The 21856-nt window shown below is 27.9% G+C and overlaps 1 protein-coding gene across 2 annotated transcripts; it reads left to right on the top strand.

The window, feature by feature from the left end:
• The first annotated feature begins 8917 nt into the window (after positions 1–8917).
• Positions 8918–21454, top strand: LOC129964009 (ribonucleoside-diphosphate reductase subunit M2-like). 2 transcript variants are annotated; one of them, XM_056078662.1, is made up of 6 exons: positions 8918–9084; positions 14291–14584; positions 15149–15282; positions 16862–17090; positions 18484–18702; positions 21103–21454. In XM_056078662.1, exons 1-6 carry the CDS (start codon positions 9019–9021, stop codon positions 21253–21255), a joined length of 1095 nt encoding a protein of 364 aa, XP_055934637.1. In that variant the 5' UTR covers positions 8918–9018; the 3' UTR covers positions 21256–21454. The 2 variants fall into 2 exon arrangements, with proteins under 2 accessions (XP_055934637.1, XP_055934635.1); XM_056078660.1 differs by lacking the exon at positions 8918–9084 and adding an exon at positions 10785–11905.
• Positions 21455–21856: the final 402 nt, after the last annotated feature.

Below are 21856 nucleotides of genomic sequence, written 5' to 3'. Positions count from 1 at the left end.
TTAAATATAGATAAACAATTTTCTCTTAATAACATATCAATTTCCATTGTCTTTTTTATTGTGATTTAGATTTATCTTTTTTATATACGCATGGACAGATAGTCAGACTTCCTAACGACGGATTGAATCCAAAATTAGACACGACAAGTTTGATGTAAATATTATGCATTAAAATGCAACCACCTGGCTTCTTGAAGTTTTGAATAATCGTGTTCACATGCCAATGAATATATTGGTAGATAGACAGACAGTGTTTGTGAATTTGGTCCAAAAGTTAATATTGGTCTACAGTTTTAGCAATGAAATTATCCGCCAAATGTGAGTCTTTTTACTCGTTGACTGCTACTCGCTTTCAAATAATTGAGCTAATTTGCCTATGGACGGATGGAAAGATTCTCTGTCGACGAATTTCTTCCAAAAATTTTATATTTATTTGTAATAAAAGTCACATACCAAATTTCACTCATCGATCTTACTGCGTTTTTAAGGTATCATATTCGCAGCTAGAATGATATGATTTGAGAATGCTTTATATTCAGAGTGCTTAATATTAAAAAATGCTTAATATTAAAATATATATATATGTAATATTATTTGTGGTGAAGCATGATGCAGTTGAAGGCAATGAAGATACTTTTAATTTAGTGACGTCGTTTTATTTCATTTTGAAGAAGCAAGCATATGTACAAGCGACGAGCACACAGAACGACACAGAAAGGAATGAGGGAAGAGCTCTCGGACATTTTATCCCTGGTCTTAAATAACCTATGATTTTGATAGGGAAAACATTTCTTCACAGTGCTAATGTATTATGAGATTTCGATAGAGATTTTCATTACAGGCGCCGAGAAGGTAGGGGAAACAAAGGGAGATTTTAAAAAAGAATTTGCTTGATCAGCGGTATGTTATCTCTTCACGCGTAGTGTGGGAAAGTTAGATTTTAGCTGATTCAACAATTTAACAAAGCTTCTCTTGAATTAATTAAGTAGAGACAGTGGAATTGGATCACGAAATAAGAGAATATTTTAGAATGAAGTTACTATGGGCTAAATTAAGATGAAGTTACTATGAAAATTAATTAAATTGAAATTAGAGTTAAAATATCATTACATATATATGGTAAATACTTCTGATACTCTGCTATTTGTGTATCTTAAGTCTCATGGCAAGCCACAGTGGACTAATGGTAAGATCTCGACAACGAGTGCTTTAAGTTGGAAACTCGATTCTGCCGAAGAACTACTGTGTTAACAAGTCGATTTATATTAAATCAACCGGTGACCAAATTTTGGATTTTTTAATTTTAAATCGTTGTCAAGTGATCAGAATACACAAAGAATAACAGTGAAATGTATTTTTTTTAATTACTTTTTTGAAGTATAGAAAGGAAAAGCATTGTAATTGTCAAAAAAATTCAACCTCGGGATTTTGGTGAATCTTCACATTTCAGATTTCTATGAATCCGAAAAACACATTTTTGAACTTATATCTGTCTGTGAACAAACTAACTGAAAAACACTGAGCTAGACGGATGAAATTTAGTATATGCATTTAACACCAAATTTGCCGATTTCTGTGACCGATTTTGAACGAAATTGATTCAAAAGAAGTATGACCGTCTAACTATTCGAGTATAGGTAAACATGATAAAAATAAAATAAAAAGAGGTGCATAAATAAAATTTGTTACAGAAATTTTTCAGTTAAAGCATATATCCAAATTCCAATCCAAAACTGACAAGGGGTTGACCATCTGTCGGTCTATATATTCTCATGCATATAAACAAGTTCATTTTAAAACGTTTTGGCTTGGACAAGTATATCAAATTTGAGATTTGTATTTAAATTATCTTCTGTAAAATTTAAACTTGTGATTTTTAATCGCGGCTTTGCTTCAAGTTTTATTTTAACCGTCTTTTGATTAAACGGTAATAAAATCGGCAAAAATACATATTCGAGTTTTTGGGGGGTATTTGTACCAGCAATAATTCGATCAAAATTCGCACCTTAAATTCACGCCAGTTGTAATTATTGTTGCTATTCGTATGCAGTTAATATACAAGTGACGTTTCCCTTTTTTTTATTACATTACGAAGCAGATAATTCTCATGTGTGAAAAATGAATATGTAAGCATTCATGACGTTCATAGCCTTTCCCGAGGTCCACAATTTTGTGCATAGGGAAGGATATAACATTTTTACTATAGAGAATGTGTGAAAAATTCGGGAAGATCACTTCTGTTTTTTTTTAACTCGCATTTTGATAGGTCCAGGATTGTTCTCAATTATTGTTACTTATATTAATTTCCACAACAAATCGATCTAATTTTTCGCAGATTTAATAAAGTAATCTGATTAACAAAGAGCTGTTTTTTTAAGCTAGTCGTCTTTGGTCACTAGTTGGTCTGCCGGATATATTAGTTACATTTAATTTGAATTAAACCGTGTAGATAAAAATTTCGTGCTTTTGATACCTTCAAATTGTCAGATATTAAAGGCATGTTAATTTAATACTCTTACATATGTTCTATTCATTGCATGTCTGAACTTTTCTAATGGAGACCAGTCCCATGACATCATACGGCTGTTAGGTCCAATTCGTCTGTTATCTAAATTTAGCGATATTGTATCTTCACTTTCCTATTCGTCCTGTAAACTGCACAGATATTAAATAGAATCCTTCTTTAGCTTTCAGTAATAGAAGAAAATCACGAGATCAGATATTTGATTATACAATAGAAATGATTTCGTTTTCATTTACAACAATGAAAATATTATCGCGAAATATATAAAAAAATATGCTTAAAAGTTAATTGAATCTATATTTAAGAATTTAGATCGTATCATTGAAAAGATTATTTTGGGGGCATTAAACGGCGTGAAAATCTTTTTTTTTTAAGCGAAATATTTTCAGACGTTACCACGAGAAAACTTCAAAATCTAACTTATTTTTTTGGTTAGTTAAAATTTTAATTAAAAAATGATTCAGAGGTGCTCGTTTCCACCAACCAAAGTATATTTGGACCAAATTTAGTGTCTAAGTCAAACGGTCTGGCTTGTAAAGCGCCAACACACACACATACACACGCACGCACACACACACACATTTATTTCCGTGACTTAGCGACGAATTTAACGATTTTGGCAACAAAAGGGACAATTCTTGAAAATACAAAAACTATAACACTATCTCTCTTAAAATGAGATCTGGAAATTCTTCTAGATTATTCCGTACCCTATCACAAGCCTATAAAAGGCGAAGTACTCAGAAGAGGGAATACTTCGCTGCTTGCAGAGTAGCGAAATTTCACGCTCCGAGAGAAGGAATAAAAGTCCTTAACGCTTACTTCAATGATACCTAAGATTCGCTTTCCTAAATCGACGGGCATCAAAGAAATCCCTATCGGAATCTCAGAAAAATCACCGAAGGGAAAAATTTCTCTTACTTTTGTTCTTGTCTTCTGGTATGAAGGAATTTGTTCCAATTTTGTCCCCATGTACAAACATAAGTCAGTCTCATAATAAGCAAATTCGCTCATTTATTCAAATAAAAGAATAAGAATATGAAGAGATAAAATTAAATAATTTGAGTTCAAAGAGAAAAGGCTTAGGAGAACTCGCATAGTCAGATCTTTTCTTAGATTTATGCGCTTCAAGATGCTTATTTACATGATGCTTGTACAGTTGTAGGAAAGGTTAAATAGTGGTTCTGACACAAAAAATTTCTTCAGACCGAACTACTGGAAATTAATTTTGCAGTAGAGTGGACTTTGGAGAATAAAATCTTTATAGACAGTTTGTTTACCATACGAATATTAAAATATGTTAAAATCTCTAATCTAATCTTTATCTAAGAAGATAAAAATAAAATTCTTGAGTTCAAAGTCCTATCATTCTCACCTAGATCAAACTGTATTCTGAAAACTTAGAAAATGACCTGACAGATCGACAAAATCAGATTACAACCGATTATAATGAGGTATTAAACGTTTCACACTTTATTCTTTTATTAAAGGGGTTTATAATCAATGTATTATCAAATAGCCAATAAATTGTTGTATACATCCCCCTCCAATATATACACAAAATATTTTTTCTGCAATGTTGAAAATAACCAATTAATAACTCATAAACACTTATTTATCCTTGATAAAGTATTATTTCATGTTTAATTCAGTTCAATTTAGTTATTAGTTCTAATCATGTTTGTATTGATTTCTATATAATCCTACCACTATACTTCTTTCTGCTCCTTTACTCTACTCAGAATTTCATGTGTGTGTGTGTTCCGGCAGATTGATTAAGAAAATCAAGTAAAAAAAAATGTTGTCAAAGAGTTTGAAATCCATTTTTTGAAATGTGATATTATTAATAAATCGACTTAAAAGATTTTTTTTATATGATGTACTGAGACAGCTGGTGAATTTCATATTCCTTTTCTTTTAATCTGGCAATTGAATTTTTTCGTAAATTTTAGAAGTTGTTTGCTCACGATATATATATTTCCAGTTGCCTTTGGCGACCAACGTGTTCATCGCGATTATTGACCATGTATAATGTCAATTAGATGTTTTTTGTAAGTAACTTAGTCTTAATGGTTTCTTCAGCAAAGTATTTTGAAACTTAAAATTTTAATCATCATGTGACTCATGCTTTTTTTTTGTTTTATTATCTGCGTAGTTTACGTGAGAAATCGGAAACTAAAATTACATTTCTACAAAAAACAGTTTGCAATTTGAAAATAGATTACCCATTTTTTAATGATACATGTGACTCGACTCCTCTCGGTAAATTCCTGTAAGGAATGTACAACATATTAAATATTAAAATATTAAACATATTAAAATAATATGGTTTAGTGTTTATCAATTTGGAATTTAAAAACCTCTCTTAGCGAAACATTTTTCATAAAGCGTGATTCGTATAACGAGGGAAACAAAATACAAAAAAGCGATGATCGATGTTTCGCAGAATGAGTGACGGGAAGACACTGTAACGTCACGTGCTGGATTGACCGATATTAAACTGTGATGAGTGTTTGTTTGAACAGAACCCTTATATCTACATGAAAATTTTTTTGGCCGGATTGTGTTGTCGAACTTGACTAAGTGCTTTTGGGGCATTAATAAACGAGATTTTGTCTGTGTCTAAAATTATGAGAGATGAGCTGAGGAAGACCGTAGACAGAAATAACGAAGAACTTATGGAGCTGCATCCTGCGTCACGGCAAAAAAATTGTGAGAAGATTTGGTCCGAAGAGAAGGAAGTACTAACCTCAGCAGAGCAACAATCTTCCAGTGAAATAAGAAAGACGAGGAAAGCATGAGAAATGATTGCATTGTACATCGAGAAGCATCACCCCTGATAAGGCAGTCACTATGCGCTACAAATTCATTTAACGACAATTCAGTGCACCATTTTCGTTAAATTTTAATGCCTAATGAGAGACGAAGGACTTTAAACCACTTTCTTGGAAACAAAACATTCAAACTATATAATAAATTACATATTTATGAATTTTTTTCAGAATAGAACTTACTTTTTTTTTAATTTTACTTGGATTCCTATTGTAAAAATTGTTTCCCTTTTCATATATTTCACATTAAGAACGAGATTCGAGAACGAATTATGTTCGTTAAACCCGCGTTCCGACGACCTGTGCTTTTGCAGACATGGCATATACCCCCCCCCCCGGTTTTTCGGGGTTCTTTGATGTCTGTGGTCGCGATCCGGAGTTTCCCGGATCTCGTCCACGGATTGAGTTTTAGGTCTCAGCTGCAGACCGGACAGTTCTTCACGCTCGAGACCTTATTCCACCGATGAACTGCAGTGTAAAAGATTCTCGTGCGTGTTTACTCCATTGAGGCCAAACTTTAACCCGCTATGTGGTGCGAAGTTTGGAGAGGAGGTACTAGATTAGATGTCTTTTTCATGTGGCCATGGATCAAAACTACACAGAACGTCCCTATATAGGCCTAGTATTGCTTTAAAACAACACATTAATATAACTAAACCAAATTGAAATGAAATAAAGTTCTATTAACATAAAATTTACAGGAAAATTTTTTAAAAAGTTTTAACTGTAATTTTTTTAATACCAGAACATCTTTTGCTTTGTTAAAGCCAACGTTCAGGTACATTTATTGAAAAATTTTACATGCAGTTATATTTAAAAATACTATTGCAAGTGAAGTAAAATAGCATTAAAAATGCATCTAATACAAGTGTACATCTTTGCACTATCATCTTACAATTATAAAGAAATTCATTTACATATGTAATATGGCTCCACGGAAGGACACCTCATAATTGGGGGTGACAATCATTGCAGCATGGTGAGCATGGTGGTTAGTTCTCGGTACCCCTGTGGGTACAGGAAAAGGGGGGGGGGTCTGGCTTCTCCCATTGATGATGGGACGTACTTCCTTAGGAAAAGGTTGTACCGTGGCCAGTGATGACCCTTAGGACTCAACCACCGTTCTTGCCAGTGTTGCTGTCGTGGCGGTTCGGTCATTAAAGTGTTTCCATGTGCCTTCTGGTGGGTCGGAGTAGCCAGTTTGTAACTATGTATGTAATTTGTTAAATTTTTGAAAATATATAGAACAAAGAAAGATATGTTATACAAAAATATGATTAAATAAATATTTTAATTAATTAATTTTTAATATTAAATTATATTAATACATTAAATCTATTTTCCAAAACGTTAGCAGAGCATATAACATACATGTAGTATAAATGAGTTGAAAAAAAAAACTGTAGACAGAATAATTTCTAAATTAGGAATTAAAAAGTAGAAACTCCAATTTTAGAGATTTATAAGTAAATCTCTATTTAATTTGTGTAAAATACCATTTTAGTAGAAAAATGACTATAATATGTGCCAATCTCTCTTGATCTTAATAGAACTCAAATCATTTTTAATTAGTTCCAATTTTGAAAATGATCTCTCTACAGTAACTATTGAAACTGGAGTAATTAATAAAACGCATAAAGCAATATAAAGACTAAGAAAGGAGCTTTGATTTCAACCGGCGAGTTACATTTTCTCCAAAAATTTGCAAAAACTGTTACTCATGCTTATTTGTAATTCATGCTTAAAAACTGTAATTCTTTCTGCAATATTTATCTCGATTTGGTTTTTATCAATTAATGTTCCTTTCGATTTTTGGCATGAATTGAGCTGATCTTGTTTAGAATATTTGTTGAAGTCAGAAGTATTCCACAAAAAATGAAATACAGTATTTCTGACTCAGGATATCAAACATTCACTTAAAAATAATTTCGCTACTTAAAAAACTTTGAATTTTATTTTTTTATTTGATATAGGCTGGTCTTCGCTTTCGTGCGAAAATTGTTCTTTGATTTTTAGTGTCTTCTGTTGGCTTGTTTCTAATTGGCTTCTATAATTGGCTAATAGTTCTTGGCTTTTAAAATCTGAATGTATATCTAAAGAAGATGCTAGTTCTTAAATATAAATGACAATATCATTGAAACCTTTGTCAGATATACTATATTCTTTCGAAAAAAAAATTCTTTTATTTAAAATTTCAGAAACTTAAAAAAATATTAAAATTTTTAAATTGAAGAATAACAATAACTTATTAAAATTGATTCATTTTTATACTATAAAGCTATCATACATACGAGATTAAATTTTAGCATCTTTTTTACGTCAAAAGATGTACAGTTTGATTGTTTTTGTAGTATATCAAATTTTTTTCGCTATTTTAAAGGGTCCTAATTGAAATTTTAAATAGTAATGAGGCACCAATTTTTTTTATCTTACTTTCTTTAATACATACGCACATGATAGGGTCAAATCTTAGGTCATTTCTATAAAAATTAAAAGTTATTATTAAATTTTTCGAACATTTGTTAATGAAATCACGAAAGGATTTGTTCAGCTAAAAACTGAAAGGCATACATAATTTTTTCAATAAAATCACGCAATTGCTAAATAAATTTTGAAATTCCAGGTTAATAGTTTTATCCTTACTTAATCATTGTGAAAATCCATTTCAAGGATGAGATTCCGAAAATGCATTTTACTTTCTTTTGTGAAGTTTTAAGTCCTTATTCAAATGGTTACAGTCATTAAATTCAGAGCTACTAAAATCGTACTATGGTACTAAAATCGTAACAAAATATGTAAAAGGCACACATTAATTTTTATTTATAAAAATAATAGTAAAGCAGTCAATCGCCCAAAAAAAAATCTCACAAGAAATACAACTTTTGCACACATTATTATAAATCAGCATTTGATACAAAATAAGGAATCGTCGTTCGCATGCATCGAAGCATTAGCATCACGTGCTTTCATATTTAGAAATGCTTGAATAAGACAAGAATTTCCCTGTTTAGATAGACAGCGAGACAGATGACATATTTTAATGAATATTATAATTTCACCACCGCCATAGATATAATAAAAAGGTAATTTTTTTGAAGGGATTCTTTTTTTTTCGTTTGGAGTTTCTTAAAAGGGCAGAGCCTTGTCGTACGAGGCATATTTGCACATATTGATAGCACGGATTTCATCTCCGGGTTTTTTGATTTTGGAAGGTTTGATTTGAAATATTTTTATCTAATGACATTGCTAACATTAATAATATTAGATTGTTAGTAGATAGTATATTAACTCCCGCACTCTGTTAAGCATAGCTATATAGAAAAAGATAATCTAAAAAAGTTTATACTGAAAAAAAATGTCTGATTCTTTGTTGTAAAAATATAAATATTAATTGCCATTTAAGTCGTAGCAGAAATGGATCGTTGAAATTAAATGGAAATTTTAAAAAATAAATTCTGCTTGGCAACAAGACACTGCCCCATGGCAACAAGGTAAAGCAAATAATTTGCTGTGATTGGTGGAAGTCTTCGCGGGAAAAAATTGCGCGCTTTTCTGTTGAAATACACAAATTTTGCGCGGGTTCTCACAGTTGTTTCGCTGCGTCTGAACAAGTCAGTTCAAGTATTTAGCGTTTAGTCAATCAAGATTTTGTCTCCTACTAAGATGTCTTTGTCAGTACTTGTCGAGAAATCTCTTAATTTAAGAAATAATGCTGACAAAGAGAATAAGGTGAGATATTTTATTAATTTCTATACTATCATTACAATAAGGTTATTTTCCAAATTAGAACAATATTTCTTTGTTTCAGTTCCAGCTTTGTATTAGTAAGTACCTAAACTTAAAAAAAGAAATTATAAAATATTAGGCAAATCATCATCATTATTATTCATATTTTAGTTAATCATATTTATTTTTGAATAAACGTTTTTAAATTGTATATGCAGAATTTTAATCTCCTTTGTTGCAGCACAATAAAAATAGTTGTAACGGATGTATATGAAATATATTTATCTGTTTCAATTAAAAGTAGTTTATTAAAGTATTACTACTAAAATAATTTAACCCTGTTCTTCAAGATCACATTTTAATTAGATTCCCAAATATTTTTCTTATGTAAAATAATTACTCAATTTATATTTAATTCTGTTATCATTTAATCTTTAGTATCTTTTTTATAATCAGTGCAACTTTATATCGCAGTAATAGTTATTTACTGACCTTTAAAGACAAAAACAGATTTTATTTGTTATATTAAACAAGTGGTATTTAAATTACAAGTGGTATTAATTTGGAATGGAAATGGCTTATTTGAATTTATTTTAACATTTTGTATAGGAAAGAGAAAAATGATTCAAATATTTTGTAATACAGATTCAATTTCAAATCAATCGGCAGTTTATTATTACAAATTTATGGAAATGACTAAATTTTAATTCTTTTGTTTGATATCGTAGGTATGTGCATATGCAAAATAATAATTTTCATCTTTTAAGCAATATGTGCTTTAAATAGTCACAAGAAAAAAAAATGCTTAAATTGAAACTAAGATCTAGTAATTCAATTAAGTGTAAAATATTTTACTATATATCTTCAGAATATTTATTACTAAAAAATAAATAAATTGTTGGCAAATCAATGTATTTTATGAAACACTTTTCTTAAATTTATTAATAACTTTTGGTAACTTATCTGCTTGCATTTTAAATTAGATAAGGTTCACAGTAATTTTGATGATGAAAATGCTGTAAATTGAGTCTGATTTATTTTAGTTAGGGCCAAACATCTTCAAACTGATATAAAGCCTACTTAAATTGTTCTAATAATTATTCACATTTATGGTCAGTCTCTAAGGGTACTGCAATAACCAATGTTAATCAAAGGAAAATTTATAGTATAATTTTACCATGCTGTTTTAGTTTAAAATACATCTGCATAGATGTTTTAGTTAAAGTGCATCATAAATGGTATTTTGTATGAACTTTAAGAAAATAAATTTCAAAAATAAGAGTGTTGCAGCCATTGAGCATTTTTCTTAAAGTAATATTTCTGATTTTTTTTTTAAATCAGATGTATTGATAATCTATTTGTGTTGAGAAACTTTTAATACATTTTTTCTGATGTATTGAATCCAATTATTATATACAAATTTAATAAAAAAGTATTTAAAATAGAATCAATAAAGTAATTTTTTCACTATTCATTTTTATTTTTAAATACAACTTAAACAAAAGAATTAGTTATGTTTAAATTTCTAATTATTTATTATTTTAACTCTAATATTTAAATTTTTCAAATATTTTAAATAATTATATGGTTCGAAATAATTGAAAACGAACAGTTTTAATAGAATTTAAACTGATAAAAAGTAGTATTTTAGGATTCATTATATAATCCTCGTTTCCATTGGCGCTAAAAATAATTCAGTAGATTCGCGAAATGCTTGCGAACTAAACGTAAACAACATTCATCTGCCGGATCGATTGGACGTATTGGTTGTAATATTATTGTTGAATTCAATTTCCTTTTTTCCTCCGAGAAAATCCAACGAAATGCTACCAAATAGCATTTTGAAGGGAAGTTTATAAATAAAACAACAATGTATGCCAACTGTGTTAAATAAAACCAACAGTATTATTGTATGTGATCGCCAGAAGCCTAAAAATGTTTCCATAAATATTTGTTGGTATTAGTAAGATAGTTGAAATTTTAAATCATTTTATTTTATGAAGACTTAAATGAAATCCGTTGAAATGTAGTATTTCATTTTCTTCTAACGGTTTGTTACGTAACGAGTTCCTGTAGTTTCATGTCGGCTACGGATGGTTGCGTCATATTTTGGCGCTTGTTTCAGCATTTGCATAAACGGATTTTGCATTATATGATCTGGCTTACTGATTTTGATGATTTTGAGTTGCCGTAATTCATATTTATAAAAAGTTAACGCAGAATATTTTAAGATTCTAAATTACTTAATGTAATAATATCAATTTTTTTTAAATTGGAGAATATCGAAATTTGTTAGTACTAATACTCATACTTCATTTGAGAAATAAATTAATATGAAGTTGTATAAAAGTTTTTTATTATAAACAAGGTGATTTCCTACTAATGAACTCTTATATAGAATATGCTAGGCTGTAACATTCATATAACTTTGATTATGTGACATTTGCTCCATTTTTTTGAACATTAATGGATAAAAAAGATACTTATATTCTTTTTCTTGTATTGTGAGAAGGCATATTAAAAATAAAGCTATATATTTATTTTGTATGATTTAATAGTTGAAAGCTTCAAATTTATAATAAATACTTGTGGAATTTTTACATTTCTTAAGTTAAAATAATTTGTTGCAGCTGAGCACTGATTAGTTTTGAAATGAAACAGAATTTGTAAAGTAATTTATGGTTGTGAAATACTTTGAAGATATTTATATATGTCAAGTGAAGTACAATACTATTTTGGATTTCAAAATATATTAAATATGTTACGAAGAGTTTTACAATTAGGAAGAAAGTTTCAAAAAAATATATTGCCATTATCATTTCATGTAAGTACTGTTCATTCCTCTATTATATCAGAAAAATCTATTTGTAAATCTTGTACATATTTATATTTAAAAATATTTATTGTGAAAGAATGTTAAAAAAATCACTTTATAGAATGACCAGTTTTATAAATCATTTAGAGTATTGCCTCTCCATTATATTTTCTGTATTTATGAAAAAAAATTATGCATAGTTCTTTATTTGTATCTATAGTTGCTCTCGGAAACAAACTTGCACCATATTATTTCTTGGCAAATTTGCAATGCTGTATGTTATAGCATATTCCTCCTTTTTAGCATTTACTTACTATTTTAAGTAATTATATACTGTATATAATGTTTCTTAATTGCATTTGGCATATATATTCATTTATTAATTGTATAAAAACAGAAATAAGGAGCAATGGCTTCTTCTTGAACCTTTAAAATTAAACTGCTTTTTTTCTTCATCCTTAAAGTGTAAGGCTTAGTGGATGCCTATTGATTTGATTAAGATATACACACCAGAATGTTTTTTTTATATAAATATATATAAAAGTATATTTTCTTAGTCTTTGCTTACAGTATTGAGAAACTATTTCAAAAATATCTTCAGCGGACAATGCATTTAAAAATTAAGTTTTATTATTCCTATTGATTTATTGTTTTTTTTTTAATTAAATGTTGAAGTTGGGGATTATAAACTTTTTTTATCTAGTAGGCATATAAATAATTAATGAATGAATATTATATAACTCAATAATGACAAAATTCTTTAATATTAATGCAATGAATGAAGCTCTGATTCCATTTTAAAAATTAATTATTATAAATACTCTTTTTTCTGTAAATAAAGCATTTTTAATAAATATAAAATTTCTATGATTATTTTGACACATGTGTAGTGGGTTCCAAAGAAACTAATCGGATTTCAGTTTACCCATAGTACATTTAAGTGATTTATTCCTATCCTTTTGTTATTTATTTCCTATCTTTTTGTTACTTAACATCTTTCATAATTTAACGTCTTTGATAATAAAATGTCTTTTTAGTTTCTGATTTATATTATGTTGTAAGGAATTATTAATGAAATTTTGCCGAGTATGAAAATTTGCTGCTACAAATGCACATAGTTGTTTTTTATTCAGGATATTGTATAATATTGATCGAACGCTATATAAAATTTATGGAATGTTATTAGCCTGGTGCACTTCAAAATTTTTCTATTGTTTTGCCTGCACTATTTTCTGTATTTCTTGGTGCTGTCCGTTTTGAATATTTATAAATGAAACTTCTATTCAACAGACATTCCTTGTATTTTTTTGAAAATGCATGTTGGTTTTCAATAATCTGATAAATACTTTTCATAAATAAACACACAATTAAAATTACTATTATGGTATAGAAAATGCTAGTTGCTCAAGAGTACAATATATAAAATATTAAAGGAATAGTTTTCTTGTATATAATTTATATTTATAACATTTTGCCTTCGAAAAGATTTTAAACATGAAGTATTTTAAAATAATAAGGATTATTCCACTTTAAAAGAAGTACAGGATTCAAATCTAAATTGGTATTTATTGATAGTAAAAGGTTTTATTGCTTATTTCAAAATAAAATGTATGATTTTCTAAGCGATCCATTAAAATATGAGTGTACACTTTGGTCTTCAGAGAGCTGGAAATTTTTTTACTGGAATAAGAAAATAGGATTAATTCCCGAAATGTGGTCATCTTGCAAACGACCTATAGCTATTGTGAATTTGGAAGATTTTTTTTTAGTATAAAGCTGATTTTCTGCAGTATATTTTTTAAATCCTTGGAAATTCTTGGGCGTTTTAGGCCTGATATACATCCACCCATGTTAATAAGGCTCCTGGGAACTTGAAATTATTTAATAGATTTAATATTTCTATAATTTATTCTGTGGATTTTCAGTTCTTTGCTACTAGACCAGATTCTTAAATCCTTTTTTAGATATTCTGCTGCTTAATTTATCTGCACCTAAATTATGATACCCTAATAATGATACTTACTTTGGATAATGAAATTATAAAAAGTAAGTATCATAATTAGGGATTAATTAATGAAATTATTAGGGTATCGTAATTAATGAAATTGTTTTTATTGTAATTAGATTTTATATTTATTTTTTATTGTAATCAACCATTGCCAAAGTTATTGTATTAATCCATTGATATGCAGTAAAACCAAAAATTTACCATTAGCTTAGTTAATCCACGAGTATTGTTAACTTGATTTATTGTAATATTTTTTAGTATAAATCAGTATAATGGTGAATATCCAATAATATTTTTGTAAGCCATGAAAGGAAAAATTGCTTTGAAATATTTTGAAGGTAGTATGTATTCTTCAACATAGTTATAATCCTGAATTTATTTTTTAGAATGAAGCTAGTCCTGTTAAAATTGAAAAGAAGAAACCTGTGAAATCTGTCTTTAAGACAAGTGATGAACCTCTCTTGCGAGAAAATCCTAGGAGGTTTGTTATATTTCCTATTGAGTATGAAGACATTTGGCAAATGTACAAGAAAGCAGAAGCTTCATTTTGGACAGCTGAAGAAGTTGACTTGTCTAAAGATATTCTAGACTGGGAAAAGCTAAAAGCGGAAGAAAAACATTTCGTCTCCCATATCTTGGCATTTTTTGCTGCTAGTGATGGAATTGTGAACGAAAACTTGGTAAGCATTAAAATTTTATTTTCAGTAATTGTTTTATTATATAAATTCTTTTTAAAAAATCTTTTTGCAATTGAAAATGTTAATTAGAATCTTTGCTCAGGATAAAAATATTTTTCAATTATTAACATTATAGATGATGCAATTCAGCATGTTTTTATTTCATTGTAGAATTTCCTGATACTAGTATTTACTATCCTGCTCAATAAATTTCTATGGTGGATGTAACAATGTATTTGTCAAATTATATAGTTTATGTGTATTGAAGGTTGTTTGTAAAACTTGCATTCTTATAATTTTAATGTCTTTCTTAAGTAACAATGCTCTGCATATTTTAATTTCCAATTAAGAATTATAATTTCTTAAACACGCAGAATCTTTAATAGTTAATGGTGTATGATGTTAAATGTTCATTGTAATTTGATTTAATTTAAAAATATATTGTATTTGTTTTGCTTGCAATTTCAGAAATCAATTTTTGATTATTGTTTTAATGAAAATTTTCATGTGATTTTTAAAAAAATCATTAATATGATTATTCATTTTTACCAATGTTATTCTTTTTAGGTTGAGAGGTTTAGTCAAGAAGTTCAGGTTACTGAAGCAAGGTGCTTTTATGGTTTTCAAATAGCTATTGAAAATGTTCATTCTGAAATGTATAGTCTTCTCATAGATACCTATATTAAAGATAAAGCTGAAAGGTAAGAAATGCTGTGTTTAAAAATTGATGTAGCCAATTGAAATTAAATATGCTTTTATAGTAGTTTGATCTAACATGCAAAATATAGTACATTTTTCGAAATTGTAAATTTGACAATGAGAAATTGTTTTGACGTCGTAATTAAGATGGTTATCAATTGCATCCTGCGATTTTTCACTGTATTTTAACCTCTATGATCTAGTCAAATTACATACATATTCTTTTTAACAAATTATGACTTTATTTTTTTTTTATCACTGCTTTTAATAATTTGACTAGACAATAAAATTAGTAATAAAAGTTATCCTGAAATTTTTTAAAACTGTTCTTTTCATTTTGCACTGAAAGCGATTATGTAATCTGGAACAAATAATTTCATTACAAATCCTTAGCCGTATTTGTTTTAAGTTATACTAAAGTAGACATTTTTTCTACTTTTCACAAGTTAACGATATTTGAAATATTAGAATGCCTACAAATTCTTGGAGGGCGAGAGCGGAAAGTGCATGGATATAGTTTAAATGCAATCAAACTTGGGATTGCATTTTATTAGTTTTAGCAGAAATAGAGAAGTTATTTGTCCATATTGAGGGTAAACAGATGTTTGAATTAAAAAAAAAGCCTAAATAGTTGATATGCTTGTGTATGTTGCCTGGTTTGTTGCAAACTACTCTGCTTGCCAGATAATTTCTAATCCTAACAGTACAAGGAAATGCATATATACAGTGGATAGGATGTGTTGGATTGTACTTTATGCTTTTTGGATTGAAGTCATTGGACTTCTTGCGAGAATAGAAGGAATGGTTTATACATATATCTGCAATCTGCAGACTAGATTAACACAATAGATATCTTCTAAAATATGCAATAATTCTTCCTTCTCTCGTATAACCTGTAATAAAGCCTGTGACTATCTTTTTGAAATTTGTAATAAACTGTTAATATGGATAGATAATGTCTTTTTTGTCTGTATGAATGAATTATGAACTTAAGTCCTATGTTAAAAAATGTTAATTCTGCTTTATTGCTTTTTTAATGCTGTAACTGCTATCATATAGGTTTATTTATCAATAAATTTTTTTTTGTTATTTAGCTTTGCATATACCGTTCAGATTTAACTGTTGAAATTTATTGTCCTTCAAGAGATTTAATATCTGAAAGTTTTTGGCAAAATACCACTTTATAATATTATAAATTCTGTTATTTAATACCATTTTGAATTAATTTTCTCAAAACTGCTGCATACTTTTAAAATTTTCACTTAAGAACTAAAGTTTTCATATTTATTATTAAGTAAGAATTTTTAAAATTTGATCTATATAGTCGAATATTAAATTGCTTCAGTAATATTTTCTGGGAAATTTTTATTATAAAGGTGATGATGATTTAGATACTCTGATAGATTCTTAGGGTCAATTCTTTTATACATAAATTAAGTGTAATAGAAGTGAAGTGCAGTTATACATAAGAATTATTGCTTGCATTTTGCTTGTGCTTCTTTAACCATTTTGTTGAATCAGTTCTACTTTTTTATATGAATATATTAAAAAATGTTTGAAAACTGACCTTTTTTATTGTAGAGAAAAACTATTTAATGCCATTGAAACACTTCCCTGTGTGAAAAGGAAGGCTGACTGGGCATTGAACTGGATCAGCTCAGAAAATGCATCTTTTGGGGAAAGAGTAGTTGCATTTGCTGCTGTGGAAGGGATATTCTTTTCTGGTTCTTTCGCCTCCATCTTCTGGCTGAAGAAGAGAGGGCTGATGCCTGGTTTGACATTCAGCAATGAGCTGATCAGTAGGGACGAGGTAATAACAATGATCACTTAATTTTTTTTTATATTTAGTTGCATTTCTGTTCCTTTATATAAAAAATAAATCAATGATGGCTTTTTCAGTGCTGTGCTGTTTTTTACTTGATTAAAGAATTTTTATTTTTGAGTAGACATTTTCTTCCTCTTAAATATCTTTATGTTGCTGATGAACAGGAAGAGAATACCATTTAGAATTCATAATGTCTTTTTGCTTCAGTAAATTTGTCGTACTTCATTTATGAATATCTTATTTCAATCATATATTGTTTAATGTGCAATAAAAATAATTCTATGTTTATCCCAAGTTAAGTTTTTGATTTGGCTTTATGTATAAAATATATTTACTTGAAAATTATTCTGTTGTCTTTTTCAAACTATTATGTTCTAAAGTGTAAATTTTAATTATACGGCTTAATCAAAGCATTCGTTAGAATACGTATAATCTTATTAGATAATTTAAAATGCATTTTTGATGATACATAAGCAATGTAAAGGATATATATATAATGTAAAAACTTATATAATCTGAAATTTTTGTTAATTTTTTTATATTAAAAATTTGTCCAAAAAGAGTGATAAAGAAAAACCTCATTACATTAGTTTTTTGTCATATTTATATTTCAGCAGGTCTCTATTGGAATATTCATTTTAGTGTGGTTGATTCAAATATTTTTTATGATGCATTATGCACCACCATGGCCACACATACCCAATATGTTATTTTAGGTTAATATTTCATTTATAGTACTTAAAATGGAGAATATTATGCAATTTTTATTTTATTTTCAATAATTTTAGCTATATAGATTAATTTTTGTTTTGTGTGAATTTTTTAATTATTCATTTGAATGATAGCATTAAAAAAAAATACACCAGTCAGTCTTTAAACCTGTCTGTTGAAATGCAATTAGATCTGTATTTTTATTTAAGCATTTAGATCAAAGTTTAAAAGTTGTGTACTTTTAGTACACCTGTATTTATTACAAGCTACTGAATATTATTACTTTATTTTCTGTTGCATTATTCATTAGTTTCTGAATTCTCTTTTCTTATTTCATATTGAATGCAAACTGAAATGCTTAAATACAATGTTTCTTCGTATTTTTTCAATGATGGAAGAAAAACACATGATTAAATATTTGACGAAACAATGAAAATGATTTGAATATTATTGTGATAATGAAATATATTGAAAATTAAGCAAAAAATGTCAAATTCAATTTGAAAATTTTTTCCATAACTTGTGTCATTAGGAAATCTATGTTTCAAAATGATGCAAAAAAGATGTCATTAGGAAATCTATGTTTCAAAATGTTGTAGTTTGAGGATTGAATGCATTTCAATTTTTGTAATAAAATTATATAAAATTTGTTAATATTTTTTAACAGGGCTTGCACACTGACTTTGCCTGCCTCATGTTTAGTCATATAAAGAACAAACCATCTGAAAAGAGAATTGTTCAAATCATCTCTGATGCTGTTAAAATTGAGCAAGAATTCTTAACAGATGCCCTGCCCGTGGCTTTAATAGGAATGAATGAAACACTTATGAAGCAATATATTGAGTTTGTTGCTGATAGGTTGCTAGTTGAATTGGGATGCGAAAAGGTAAGTTATTCTTTTTTTTTCTTTTCTTTTTTTTTGTTATGGCAAAGTTATGTTTGTTTTAAATATTTTTCAAATTGTGATAGTTATTATTTTTTGACTATTTTCCACTTTCTTGCATCAGAGATTAAGATTTAAATTAGTTTTTTCATTTTGAACCCATCAGTATAGAATTCTACATTTTGGTTATATGAATATGTACCCTCGGAAATTAGTAATTGTTTCAAGTTATTTAGTAATTTATTGCATTCATTTTGGAAGGTATAAATATTGTGAGTTTTTGCAGTTGTATTTCCATTATACATCTTATTTTTATATTTCTCCATTAGATTATCATTAACAGTAAAAAAATCTTTGGCATTCTTTATGCAAGAACTTAAGCATCTGTTGAATTTTGAGAAATTTTAGTCTTATTTATGTCCACCTTTTTACATAATTTTTTTGATTGTTTTCATGTGTATGTGAATATATTACAAATTTATTAAGCTTAAAATGCTTTTGAAAAATATGAATATGTATTTATTATTGGCTTTGCAGTTATATTTGAAATTTTACACAATTTGCTCCCTTACGCAATTTTTTTTTATATGTCAGCATAGTGAATTATGTTTTTAGAAAAGCACTTGCAGTTTGCTATTAAAAGAAATGTTTGTTATAATGATGAATTTAAAGTATTATAAAGATAATTGAATTAGCTGATTAATATTAATAAAGATTTTATATTTAGCTATTGTGTGATAAATCTAGAAACATGATTGAATGCATTAACTATTATATTCAGCATATTGGTAATGAGTTTAATTGCAAACTTTTTTAATGACTTTGCTGCACATTTTCTCTGCTTATTTTTCTTTGTGGAAGTGATATTGACATGTCTGAGAAGTGTTGCAATTAAATCACTCTGTTGCCTTACTGTATTCTAAGAAATGGATGTGTTCCAGGCAGTGTTCTGTACTAGATTGATTTATTTCATTCCAAAGCTGTTGGTGTAATTACAGTGCTTGCAATAAATTGCAAGAAAGTATTTTGTTAAAGGCTTGACTTATGTTTGGGGTATTTAACACATAGACAGACAAAGGGGGAGGGGAGTGTTATTTATGTTCTTAATTGCACCACAGTGTTATTGGGCAGCCTCAGTTAGGAAAAGTTTATGTACACAATAAACTAAATTTAACTAAGACAATATAACCTGACTTATATTAATTAATTTGCTGGATTAATTTGTTTTGGGCATAAAATTAAATATAAACCATTTATTTGACATCAGATATAACTGATATTCCCATGAAATTAGCTGCTTGCCTGAGGTAACTAATAAATAATATATTCTGGGATAATGATTTTTTTTTTCTTTCAAGAAATAAAAGTCCATTTTCTTATGTGACTGCTTAATATAATTTGATTTAAGGATAAAAGATTATAATTGTTAAAAAGGAATAACAGTTAGAAACTTTTTGTTAAAATTGTTGTCTTATTTGAATAATTATTATTTTATCTTGCTTAACATTTAAGAAAATAAAACAAAATAATTACAAATAACAAATCATTTTGGTTAAGCTGAAAAATGTTCATTTATAATATAAAACTGGCAGAGTTTGCATTTTCGAAATCATTTTAAAATAGTTATGATTAATAAGAAAAATAGCATAATTTTTTTTCTTTAGTATTTTAAGGATATAAAATTTCTTTCCCTTTTCAGCAAGTGTTATTTTTACTTTTAGTAAATTCATCCATTTTGGAAAATCTAGAATTTTGTCTTAAACAAATTGTTTTTATATAAAATTTAATGATTGGTTTTAAATTATTAAAGTTCAAATTAATTTAAATTATTAAGGTGATTATAGAATCAGATTTTATTCTTGTACCTTTAAATTCCTACAACCTATGGTTCCCAATTTTTTAATATTCAAGATGACATTCAGTTTCAGCATCATTTTCTGGTGAATCTATGATTGTAATATATTTTGATTCTAACAATATTTTGTTGATGTTTTTAGATATATTATTTTTGAATTCTGCACTAAGATATATGCGAGATGAGATTTTCCATTATATTATTTTTTGTAACAATCCAAAATATTTTGGTTTCATATTTTTTTATTGAAATTTTTGTTTGGTATTTTCTTTATTCAGAATCAATATTAAGTCCTGCCAATAATTTGATATGGATATTTCTTTCAACTGTTATGCCTAAATTAACAGTTTATATAACAATGTTTTTAAATCTTTGCAAGGCATTCATGAATTTTATTTTTTGGATATATTGATGATTAATTACAAGTTTCCTGTCTTTGAACACAAAACTTATTTTTCCTTTTTAATTTAGGTTAGTTAATGAATACATTGAATAAGTTTATTTAAAAAACAGATATATGGAATTAAATTTTTATAACTTTGTTTCAGATCTACAATGTAGAAAATCCCTTTGATTTTATGGAACACATAAGCCTCGAGGGAAAAACAAACTTTTTTGAGAAGAAAGTTGGTGAATATCAAAAATGTGGAGTCATGTCCAAGAAAGAGGAGCGTTGCTTCACTTTGGATGCAGATTTTTGATCACTTTGAAATTGCTTCTCTCTCCCCACCTTTTAACTTATGAACTAACTTGTATAAATATTATTTATATTTGATGTCATCTGTGCTTTTATTATCTGGCAATTGTGATATTTCATATGCATCAACAATCTCATTAATGAATGAGAAAGTATCATGAATGAAATTTTGCTGTAATCAATAAAATTTATTTTAGACTTTATTTATGTGCTTTATTAATGTGCTTTACTCTTGTTCCAAAACATACCATATAATCAGTAGTGATGAGAATATTACCATTTTTTATTAATGAGAATATAAACATTTATGTTTTTATCCTAAGTTTAAAATGAAGTTTTTATAATAGAATTTGCTTGCATAAGATAAATATCTTTGAATGCATATTAGTACTTAATACACTGTACTATAATATCACATTAGGCTTGAAAAGGTGAGAATCTGAGCTGAGTTAATATATGGGCTATCCTTCAAAAAGATGGAAATTTTCGTTTCTCCATATCTGCTTTAGAATTGAAGGTAGAAAGATGATTTATATTGATGAAATACTGATTCATGATGAAAAACTTATGTACAAAGTTAATCAATTTATGCAACTGCTTGGAAA

The sequence above is a fragment of the Argiope bruennichi genome, chromosome 3 (assembly GCF_947563725.1).
Source record: "Argiope bruennichi chromosome 3, qqArgBrue1.1, whole genome shotgun sequence".
NCBI classification, from domain to species: Eukaryota; Metazoa; Arthropoda; class Arachnida; order Araneae; family Araneidae; genus Argiope; species Argiope bruennichi.
The sequence above is the reverse complement of the archived record's forward strand: the minus strand, read 5'-3'. Positions and strand labels throughout refer to the sequence as shown.